Source organism: Botryllus schlosseri, chromosome 1 (assembly GCF_051294905.1).
Source record: "Botryllus schlosseri isolate E-star chromosome 1, Bs_hap1, whole genome shotgun sequence".
NCBI lineage: Eukaryota > Metazoa > Chordata > Ascidiacea > Stolidobranchia > Styelidae > Botryllus > Botryllus schlosseri.
Genome location: NC_137236.1, coordinates 37,822,504 through 37,834,767, shown reverse-complemented (window position 1 = coordinate 37,834,767; position 12,264 = coordinate 37,822,504). Strand labels below are relative to the sequence as shown.

The 12,264-nt window shown below is 40.8% G+C and overlaps 2 protein-coding genes across 2 annotated transcripts in view; both read right to left on the bottom strand.

The window, feature by feature from the left end:
- Positions 1–12,264, bottom strand: part of LOC145441749 (uncharacterized) — a 113,397-nt gene that overhangs the window by 33,316 nt on the left and 67,817 nt on the right. The window lies entirely within an intron of this gene.
- LOC145448971 (uncharacterized) lies at positions 2,595–10,865 on the bottom strand. The gene is made up of 6 exons (XM_080327431.1): positions 10,730–10,865; positions 10,060–10,094; positions 8,344–8,590; positions 7,845–7,900; positions 5,157–5,302; positions 2,595–2,942 (listed from the first exon to the last, which is right to left on the bottom strand). The coding sequence occupies exons 1-6, from the start codon at positions 10,779–10,781 to the stop codon at positions 2,684–2,686; spliced, it is 795 nt and encodes a 264-aa protein (XP_080183557.1). The 5' UTR covers positions 10,782–10,865; the 3' UTR covers positions 2,595–2,683.

Here is a 12,264-nt window from a genome sequence, read left to right as displayed (position 1 = left end):
ATATAGTCTTTTGGAACGATTTAGATCTATATCCACTGCTACGTGAAATTCTGCGTCCCGCTCAGCACAGATAAGGATCTATATAATGTGTGGATCATACTGTTAACACAATGTACTGCCGGTTACTTATAGTATTTCCGGAAGAAAAATTACCGACTTATTGCATCTAAAGAGGAGCGCGAAACCCTTGAACGAAAAATGATGTTTTAGGAATGAGTTTAATTTCTGTTGAAACTCTCATCTTGTAACAGTAGCATTATTCTTAACCGTATTACTATTTAATTGTCATAATTGCGCGCACCATCCCTGTACCGATGCTAAAGATTTTATCTGATTCCGAACCTTGCACTGATCAGAATATCTATCTGAGTTGAGAGTAACTGGCGAATATACGTGTAGCGTTTTTTATTTAGTTTATGGTCAGAGGTGCGTTTGAGTTACGTTCATGTAGGGCAGACCTGGGCAAAGTGCGGCCCGCGAAGCCATTCTGTGCGGCCCGCGAGAGGTTGCTTGGAATTTATAACATTAAACCTGCTTTTTGAATGTTCATGCGAGGACTGAAACCATAGCCTGTATCAACTAAACAGGAAATTCGTTTACTTTAAAGTCTGTTCATTAATATGCCGCGATTACGCTGGCTACGTACCTCGCATGCGTAATCCAGATTCAAATTTAAGACAATATGACAAAGTATGAGTAACAATTTGATCCTCAAGAAATCACTCTTTCCATAAAGTTTAGGTCAAGTATTATACGGTAGGTGTTTCGAATCGTTACGTGAGGCGGTTCCAAATCCCTATTTCGTAAAAGAAGTCAATCAGTGCTCTCGATTACTATATGACTTATCATAATATCATATCTATCACGGGCGGATCCATGACGGATGAACGGGCATGTCGAAAAGAGAAAACCGAAAGCTCAAACTCATATAAGACGGGTTAGAGCACAACTGGAGTTACGGGTAAACCCGTCCCTTTTTTTGCCGAGCATGTCACTGAGGTCTAGGATTTAAATTATGACAAAAACACGAAACACTCGGTCAAGGGAAGATGAGTTTCAGAAAAACTGCCAACTTCGCTTGACATTAAGGCTATTTGAGCTGCACAATGCTCGGAATGCAGCGACCGAGACAATCTTCGAACTATCCCATATTCATTTCAGTGCAGTGGTTCTCAAACTGGGTGGCGTGAAAGCAGCTGAAGAGAGGCGCGAAGCTGAACTTGAATGAATTTTTTTCGCGCTTAGCGCGATATACCCCAGATTATAGTTTAGTTATTCCTCTGTGTATTGTCGGACTTCGATATTACAGAATTCTCTCATCAACAACCATAACCTTCCATGCCACGAAACTATCGGTTGGGATTTCTAGAATTCTGGTTGCTCTTTTCAATATGTTGTGATATCATGATGGGGAGTGGGCGCGAAATTTCTCACTATCATAAAAAGGGAACGTTCCTAAAAAGAACCACTGTTTTGGTGTCTTAATAGAAGAACGTACATGGGGTTTTGAGGAGAGTTACAAATGTACCATGTTTAACATTGTTTCGAATCATGACGGCAAATAAGATATTTGTTAATAAACCGCCACTTTCAGATTACTCAACATCAACACATTCACTGAGCAGCACTTGATAATAATGTAATTTGGAAATCAAATTAAAATACGCTGGAGAATAAAGCTACAATTTTTCTCTCGGCCCGCCAAGGTATTTTCTACTTTTCATTTGGCCCGCGGAGGAAAATAATTGCCCACCCCTGATGTAGGGTAATACATGGGAATAGACACTATCGCTAAAATACCTGAATGATATGTGCTATCATCGCGCATGATAATTTTGTACGAAATATCAAGTGTCGCGCTGGGCGCGATTTACCTCCAACTCGCAATTCTTGAGCTGTGTATAATCGGAATTTCATATGTGATAATTCTCTCATCAGTCATAATCTTGCTCTCTTGAAGCATTGAAACCCCTCGACCGTCAGATTATTGGAAACTGAGTAAGTACTAGTCACGTAATTACTGAGTAGTTTTTACGTCATCCGTGCTCTACTTCCAGTTGGGGTAGTTTTGATCAGGGCCAGACCGACATTGGATTTTTAACCGATGCCGATAAAACTGTTACATAGCTATACGTCCTACTTTAGAAGGACTTGTCATCCTTTTTCAGACAATTGGAAATGTTCTCTAAGGACGCCTGAATACTCTTTCTTTTGGCAATTCGTCCTCTTTTACAGCGTTTACAGCTAAGATAATAGAAAGGATCAAGTGAAAATAAGCAGGAATGACGTGAAATAGGTAACGCTAACGTTCGAGCGGGTTATTCGGGAGTGGAATTAAAGTGACGACTTTTCTTTTTTTAGTAAGGACTGCACAGTAGAATTCAAAATTAGCTGGTTTCAATTTCGATCAACTAACTTTTATGATTTGGTAAAGCTGTCCTCCTTTCCCGATTCCAAAATATGGTAACCCCAAATTATAATGTAATTTGTAGAAGCTGAACATAGCTTATTTGTGTAACTCTTATCCCGACCAATTTGTCAAGATAACACTTGCCAAAAATTTCCGAATCGTCGACCTTCGCCAAAGAAACAAATCTTTGCCATACATTTATTACGTGCATTGAGATGAACCAATATATTCGAACTATTTCCGCTCTACAGCAAACTCTCCTGAGTGGTGACATCACATGTGCAGGGATGGACAAAACTCGCAGAGGTATCTCTGCATCTCGGTGTCGCAATTCGTGAAGGATATTCCGCTCGTGGTGCTGGCTTTGGCGCAGGATCGCGTGCCGGCGGTCGTGGTGTAGGTCGTTGTAGAGTCAGGGAGAAATATGGCGAAGTCGATCCATTGGCCGGACGTCGTGCTGGTTGGTCCGTCGCTGTCTTCGAGTCCAATCCAAGCGGGGTAAACGGCCAGGTCAGTCTCCGCGAAAATGGCACTGGGAAAGAATTCCGGTTTTTACAGATATTTAACTCATCAATAAAGTAGCCTATATATACCCAGATTAGGGTGGAAAGTATTCTCACTATATACAGTACAAGGGGTGGGCAGACATGCTTCATGCGCGAGCTGCATATCAAGAATCTTAGCTTTGAAAGAGCCACTACACACAAATACGACAAGTTGATTATTGTGTGGTGATGCGGTTCGTCTCGACCTGGGCTGCAAGGTATTTGAAACATTCTGATATGATAGGGTTACCATATTTTGGAAATCTAAAAACAGGACACTTTATCAGAAGTTTCAGACTTGCAAAATCGGAGGAGGATTCTCAAAAAATGGTAAATTTTTCCCTCTTTCTGGTCGGTTGACTAAAAAAGGTCAACTTTCTCGCACGGTACCCAAAATACTGTTTTTTTTTCACGTTGTCCGGTGGTTGACTAAAAAAAAACTATACCTTGATTCGTCTTCAAACAGGACACTGTCGACTGAATGCACGCATGCACCGAATTGGCCAGCGTGACAGTTGCCTCTGTGAACGACGCCAAGTTTGCACACTCATGAATTGTAGATAGTAGTTGTAGGATTAGTTTTTGAAATTGTAAGAAAATCGAATGAAATATCCCCTGTATCACAGCAACTTAATATGTTCTGGAAGATTCTACCCGTTTGTAATGCCACAGTAGTCACTATGCATTGGTCGCAAAGATACATATTCTATACTTAGATCAGGATGGAAAGTATATCCACCATATGGGTGGATTTGCATTCCACCATATTTAGATTGTTGCCCTACCTCGCCCAGACATTGCTTCATTGATCATTTGCCACCATTGTTTCATTTTTTTTTATTTTCCTTTAACTAAACATTTCTTTACAGCCAGACTGTTCAGAGTCAAGTGTACCTGTTTGATGCTGGTGTGATCAGACTAGATGACCTTCACGGTCTTATCGATCATTCCTATCTAATACCGAATACTGTGCACGCATATTTTCTGTACCACCATCACTGCCGTTTGTTATGTATTTTGGTTCGATGAAAATAAAGACTCTCTCTCTCTCTCTTTCCAGTGTACATCAAACAAAATTTGGAATCTATAGACCCGGCAGATGGCGCTACAGGAGTCTGCGGCAGTTGTATCGCTATTTGCTATTCTATTATTTCATGCTACATGTCAAACACCTTCAACATGATGACATGAGCTATAGTTAACTAGGTCGCTTACTCTTATAATTTGACAGTGTATGGTAAAAGACGGCCCAGGAGCTAGAGAGAAATTCAACAGTTAAGCCTGCTTCATCAAAGCCGTGTTATAGTGTCATATACACATCACGTAGGCCTAATTCCGTTCCATATGTCGCACCAATATTAAGTTGGTGATATTAGATACGAAAGGGGTGTCTAAATATTGATTAAATGATAACGTACACGCCTACACACATAAGAAACAATAAAGACATTTTATAAGCTTGCCATCCTAAAAAAATTTGACAAAATTTGGGATGAAAGTATTGGTTGTGTCAATTCTTAGAAAATGATGGTAATACGAATCTGTGAACAGCTATTTCGGTTTCTGGTTTAGCTTCAAAACACACAGTGCTGACGGCGTCATGAACACGTTGCCGTTAAATGCACATCAGCAAATTACTTGCTGTGTTAGACTTGCCTTTTTGACGTTCTTTTGTGAAGACAACAACAACATAATTTACTATTGCCTCGAAGATTTTAATTTCGTTGATTTATTTTGCACCGTACCACCATTATAACTAACCAATAGCCTGACGAAATAGAAAAAATTTAATCAAGTCGTTGCCTTCATACGAATTTTACTACTAATACTTTCAATACTTCAATAACGCTTCTGTTATGTTCGTGCATTTTACGTTGGTATCGTTTGTCTCTTATTTGTCTAGGATTAGTAATTACCGCCAATCATTATTTCCTCGTGTGTCGTGCTTTGTATTTATACCCTGTGTTCTGTTGTCTACTGGTCTTTCGTTTAACTTAACTCTGGATCGTGTCGCTGCCTTAAAAGTTATTCTGCTGTTAATATACTGATTTCATATTGCAATCTTGTCGTATGAGTTATTGTTCAAACAAGATCAACAACATAACAGCTTCACGAGGCTGTCGCGAGTCGCAAAAACTTTTGTGGCGGGCCGTAGTTTGCCCACCCCTGTCTTGAGGGAAGTGGTCAGTAGCTTAACCCACTTGCGAGTAGACGACTGCTTCACATTGATTGTAGCAAGCCGAGCCCCCTTCCCCGCGCACGTAGTTCTGGCAACATCCCACGACGTGGGGATTGATTCGCTCTGGTAACGACAGTTCCCGAACTCGTACCAGTCCGAATAAATCGCCTGAAATGTGAAACAGTTTGGTGATCAGATGGATAGAGAGCTTTTCATTCGTCACATCAAGAAAAAAGGTTAACCGTTAAACGATACAATGAAAGGTCATTACTCTAGGACAGTGGTTCTCAACCTTTTTTTAGACACGCCCCCCTTTATGATAGTGAAAAATTTCGCGCCCCCCTTATCGTCATATCACAAAATCCAACTGGGATGCTAGCAACCTCAACAGATAGTTTGATGGCATGGAAGGTTATGATGTTGATGAGAGAATGAAAAATATGAAATTCGGCTTATATTTAGAGAAACACACGTGAATTGGAGGTAAATCGCGCATGGCGCGAAAAGTTTTTTCATTCGACCGCTTCTTCGCGTCCCCCTTCCGAGCTTTCACGCCCCCCCCCAAGGGGGGCGCACCCCCCAGGTTGAGAACCACTGCTCTAGGGCGATTTTTTTTACATGTCAAAAAAATCAAAATTTTGTCAAAATTGTAGCATTAGGTCAAAAATGACAAAATTGTAACATTAGGGTAAAAATGTTAAAATTGTTTACAAAGTCAAAATTTTGTTGCCAGCTGCATTTCGTTTGTATAGTAAATGTTTTCACTGTCGGTGAACTGATCATTTTGCCTACTTTATAAGGCCTACCGTTGTAGACGGCCCATTGTCTGCTCATTGTGAATCATAGGAAAGGAAAGGACGTAGTTTATTTTTCTCCTTGATGATTTTGCGGCATATACACCGACTCATGATACACATACACACGATCTGCGCATATGCATACCATGAGGGCATGAATTGGGGGCATTGTGAATCATAAACGGTCAAATGATGAAACAAATATGTTGACATGGTGTTATGCTCAACGTGCCACAATATCCTAACGGAATCCGGACTGCGTGGGCATTGAATCTTAAATATTGAAGCTCACGACGGAAAATTCTAATGTAGGCAACATTGTCAGAATGAAGAAACACGGCGTTTGTACGCACAACTTTAGTGTTGCCAGTCAACAACCGCAGCTATTGAACGTTCTTTATTCATTCTTGGCAACCAACTTAGTAAGGACGGACACTTTGTTTGTACGCGTGAATGTAGGAGAGTATCTTTCATTGTACTATAACAAATTTTAATTTTTTCTACCATAATGTGTGATGTAACTACTGAAATTCTTCATAGGGCCAGATTTCGGTAAAATAAAGTTTTTCTTGTGAAAATATTTCAGTTTTGAAGTCAAAAAGTTTTTCAGGCCAAACGACTTCGTAAGGACAGACAGTCCCTAACAGAAATGAAGATAAGTAGTACAATTCTAACATTATGTGCGAAATAGTAGTAATAGTGGTCAGAAACTTGTAGATTTACCAGGTTCAAATGATACTGCGGTTCAATAAGAAATAGAAAGAATAAATGAAGCGAAATGGAGCCAATTGTCCATCTTACGACTTAAGCGCGAGCGCGCCGACCTCCACATGCGGGGTCTGAGAACACGTGCGCCGCAGACTAACTGTGCCGTCACAGCTAGGTCACTCTCGAACAGGGATATCTAAACATATCCCTGCTCTCAAAGCCACAAGCTGTGACGGCACAGTTAGTCTGCGGCGCACGTGTTCTCAGAGCCCGCATATGGAGGTCGGCGCGCTCGCGCTTAAGTCGTAAGATGGACAATTGGCTCCATTTCGCTTCATTTATTCTTTCTATTTCTTATTGAACCGCAGTATCATTTGAACCTGGTAAATCTACAAGTTTCTGACCACTATTACTACTATTTGGCTGTTCTGTGCTATAAAGAAAGCTCCTTGGATCTGCGTGTGTGATCAGGATTGCAAGAGTATACTCAGAGCGGTCATTAGTCAGTGACTAGTGCGTACAACAGGAACTGTAAGCTGTAGCGTCGACTCCAATCAAGCACTATACCAGCGTGTCTTGCAACAAGCCGTTGCAGCGACCGCTACGTTTTTAGGTAAGAAAAAATCGCCATAGTCATCGCATCAAGTTCAAGTCTATTTAGGCATGACAACTGATGACTAGACATTGTGCTCACTATCCCACCCACGACGTCATTCTCGAAGGATGATCTGGTTTTGTATAGTTGCTTGATGACGTATTGCCATTTCACGAACACGAAAACTAGTTCGTGGAGCCATAAGGGGTCCGTCGACCTCTGTTTACGATCCCCTGGCACGGAGCAAGCATTCACAATGAATATGCTAAGGACACAACGTGATATTGCGCTTTGAAATGATGTGAAAATTATAACTATCGATTAAATTTGTGAATAATTCATATATAATTTCAGTATTTGCAAAAAGTGTGAATAACAGAATTCGACCAGAAATTCTGGATAATTTAGATTGCCATTCGACAGGATATTCGCGTGAAAAAAAAGATTAACTTTGTGTAGGATTGTGTAGGATATGCATCGGAATTGTTAAACAATGAGTAAGTACACATACCAACATATATAAGTCATCTACTATAATATAAATATATATATGCAGTAGAACTTTTAAACCTAGAACTATAAATTCTAAGAACACAGAGGTTACACTTACCGGGAAGGTGTAGGGAGTCGCGGCAGTCGTCGTTGGGGTCGTTGTGCCCTCGATATCTTTGGAAATGAAGTGGGATTTATTAAGAGGGAGTACTCAGTGACTTGAGTCATGACTCGTCTCGAGCCGCAATATATTAGCCACTTGACTTGACTCGATCCATTTCTAGAATTGGATAACGACTCGACTCGACATGAGCCAACTTTTGTATCGACTATACTTGTACTGGACCCGATTAAGTCACGTGAACCGAGACTCGGGTGACCTGTGTAACTTTGAAAAATGGTAGAGGTACCACGTTATTGGTGTTTCATCTATCAGTGCTAGGGTGTTAGCACTTCGAAAATAGCCAGAAGCTGTTGAGAGTGACGAAAACTACTATATTATATGTTCATCGGTAGACTTGACTCAAGTCAAAACTATGAAGGTAACACTGACTTGCTACTCAGTACCGTGTGACTTGGTTACAGCCTATGCATTACTCTCATATGACGTCACTTACTTTGTTGAATCATTCTTAAGAGCAGGTATCGGGCTATCCACGTGGGAAATCCTCCCTGACTCGGTAGGGTGATCGGCTGAGCGACCTCAAGGGACTGGTACGGAACCGGTGTCGTGACTGTGAGATAAGGTGCCAAGGGCGCGAGGTTCATCGGAGCCCCGTACGGAACGTTAGGGCCGCTGCCGGGAAAGTTAACGGGCTGCGGCGGTTGATTTTGTTGCTGAAACTGTTGTGGGTATGGAACGAACTGAATGGAATGAGAAATGGTGAAAGTCATTGCACGATTTCACCGAGCCACGATCTGATATCAGACTTGTAGATGGTAAGTAGTTCTAGTTCTAGTTGCATGTCTTGAATATTTAGTAGTTCTAGTTTTAGTTCTGGTCGCACATTTTTCAAATACAGTATTTTTTACAAATATGTCCGACATACCCATTTCATCTGTCGAGACGTTGTGATATACATTAAACTTCACCCTAAACAAGGGCTTTTAGAATTTGATTCGTGATTATTAAATCGCCACTCCGGTTTTCATTAATACGATTCTGAGTCACGGACAACAGAGGTTACCGGCGAACTGAGCCAACCATTTTAAAAAGTGGCTGACTGAGGATTTTCCTGACCGCATAAGAATTGAGCAAATCCAAATGTCATTACTAGGTCAGGGTTGTATATTCTCTGCTGAATCAGAAGTAATGTATCAGATGATTACACATATATTATGCACCACATTACTGGATCACTATATAGGCTAACTTGCGTAAAACGGGTAAACATTGGCATTTGCACCTCTGAATAACTGTATACCTCTTGGTTCGTTTCTATTACGTGAATAGCCTACTGCAGTCAGGGTTTGAGATTTAGAGCGCAAGCATCTGACATATGGACTTCGCACGCAAAGACGTGCCACATTGTTGTAATCGCTAGTTCTTATATGTCATCGCCTTTTCAAATAGGCCCTTCTCGGGTATTCAAGTAGTAATTCATCGTTTACGTCGAACATAAAAGGTTCCGAGTATTGTTTGGCAATTACAATCGGGCTGGATTGCATTCTCAAATCATCGATCGCAATTTCAAGCCATACTCAAAACACACTTTCCAATCTCGTAGTTCAATCCAAATGACTGTCACGAAAACCTGGTCACTAATTACTGTATAAGCACGCGAACGTGGCTTTAATTCATGGGAGGAGAATGGGTATGAGCCCGTCTAATCTTTAAAAAATTAGGTGTTTAGCATCTGTGGCAAATTCAATAAAAAGCTGCAACATTTAGACAATCTTCGCGACCCACCGGTTGGGAAGCACAGGTTTAAAGCATTGGTCGGTCGGGAACATATTCGACAAAGGCGACATATTCGGTCTTTGATTTTATGATCTTCACGGCAGCACAGAACATACAACAATGTGAATCGACTTGAACGTCACATAATAGATCTTCCCTACAACGGACCTGTCGATTTCTATATCTCTGAGAGACATCGAATAAGTCATAGGTTCCCAAAACCTGTTTTAGTTCAACTCTGATTTCAAATACTACTCAATTCGTTACGACCATTTCCTATCTTTTCATTGTATCGCGACTTTTTGCTGTTTTGCCGTGATGAAATCAACAATAAACCGAAATGAGCTAAAGTTGGCTGACACTGTTCAGTTTCGATTAGGCGCGCAATCGAATCTCGCCACACGCCGCACTCACGAAACGCGTAACAACTTACAAATTCTTGACGAGTCGAGGAACTTCTCACCGACGCTGAAAAAGGGGGACTTGCGTTAAATGGTGGGAAAGTAAGTTACCGTCTCAATACCCGCGTTAAAGCACAGGCATAGGTGGCGATAGGAAAAATTCACCAAGTCAAACTAGTAACTGGTAACTTCATAAGGAGCTATGGTAATGAATATTTAGAGAGCTTTTGGTGGTACAGAACTTTAATACACAATTGAATAGTATATTCATATTGTAAGAAACAGGAATATTTTCGGCGGGCCCTCTCTATACGAGTTGCTGACGATTACCACGGAAGAGTGTCAGCCGAAAATATTCTCATTTATTATAGTATGAATATACTATCCCGCTATGGTGATGTTATATCTTGCAATCCGAGAGCAAAATTAATTAGAAGTGGTCCGAACGAAACGAAGGTCGCACTGAATATGAAAACATAAGTTACAATATACAAGCCCCAGAAAATTGTCCTTAAAAGTAGACGATCCGCGTTGTTTTGAACAATCGGAGTGCCGCAACGCAATGACGATATCAATAACTTATTGCAGACGTTCGCGACATCGATTGTTAGCGCTATATACGTGCTCAATCGTGCTGTCACGAGTTGCGCATCTGTCCGTAGGTTAGATATATAGAATAATCGATTATAATCGAACACTCACCTAGAAAGCAAGAGCAATACACCAGAAAGTAGCTGAAATCTTTAAGATCCATTATCCTGCTCGTTTTAAAATGATACTTCAACGCTACGCCTGGGGTAAAAACGAATATGTGGTTGTTAGGTCCCAACTACTGACCTTCGAGGCGGACAATCAATATTCCTACAATAATCTACCACGTGTGATTTCCGCCAATCAAACGATTATACTATTTATAATATATATTTGATTGTGAAACCACATTTACGGAACTTCAGCGCCAACATTCCCAATCCATTCAATAACATATCAGCAGACAAGCTTCCCCCGCCCACGAGAAATCGTGAATGGCCAAACACCCTCGTCACACTCAGAGTTTACTCGCCAAAGAAATTCCCAACCCCGGCGTCACCTCCCGGCACGACCGGTCACGCGAGAGCCTACGTTTTATGTTCCCGGGCAATTACGCAACGCGATCGCTCTGGATCTGTTTAGAATGATGACGCGACTTTAATATCGGCGACTTAATGGCCTGTAATCGCGTAAACACACCGGCTTAATTCTTTCATAACAGAGATGACTGGCATGATCAATTCTGGGAATAGTTCAAACGCGTGGGTCCCAATATGACCAAATTGAATAATGCATTGATATTTAAATAAATCCAACTATTTTCGATTGATACTTGTCAGCGGTAATCGTCAGCAACTAGTAGAAAATTGGAATCGAACTGAGATGACATATTTCGGCACAGGGGTTAAGATCAACGGACCTCCATCTCCGAGCACTGTCCGCCAGTGACTACAGCATAACTCAGACTAGGATAGCACTTGTACCAGATTTACACCAATACCGATTCCATTTCAGATGTCATTTCGGATATTTTCGAATAGTTGTGACTTTTCTATTTGATATTTTCGAATAATTGCAGAGGCAAGTGAGTTTTGAGTACGAATCAAAAGAAATAAAATCATCAACTCAATAACCAAACACGAACGGGTGGATTCCGATAGGATCAGACTTTTACAACTTACATGATATTCAAAATGCGCAGCTACAAGAACCAAAAATCGAATTTACGGCCTTGGCCTTCAGCCTATATCCGCAACAAAGTAATTAATGTCCATCTAAATAGATTCAATTGCGAAGTACCCGCGAGAGAAAATAAATATATTATGACGTTCCTTTCCAACTAAAGACTAACAAAAGTCCCTCCATCTCTAATAGATTATGTGCTACTCAAAGGTCGTAATATATAATAATATAAAACGACGACTAACCTAAATATCGGCCTGACGCAAAATACCACTAGAAGTCGAGTACCTAAAATAAACTCAAACAACAGCAACAAATTAAGAGTTAGCAGTACCTGTGCGATATATAGCACGGAAAACATGACAATTAAGGATCCCGCTCTCAAGCAACTAAATATTCAATCGGCGATGCTCTGGCCAGAAACATTTCTGTACATGAAATTGACCAAGTAATTCGTAGTTGACTACCTCTCGACTGGCACTATTGTCAACTATTTAGTTCATAACACTAGTCTTTCATGGTGT

Bases quoted from the DNA above. Each gene is read 5' to 3' on its own strand.
- LOC145448971 (XM_080327431.1), bottom strand. From the start codon at position 10,781: ATGGATCTTAAAGATTTCAGCTACTTTCTGGTGTATTGCTCTTGCTTT. The intron at 7,901-8,343 runs GTAAGTGACGTC...TCATTTCCAAAG, and splicing joins CTTAAGAATGATTCAACAAA to ATATCGAGGGCACAACGACC. The intron at 5,303-7,844 runs GTAAGTGTAACC...TTCACATTTCAG, and splicing joins CGACTCCCTACACCTTCCCG to GCGATTTATTCGGACTGGTA.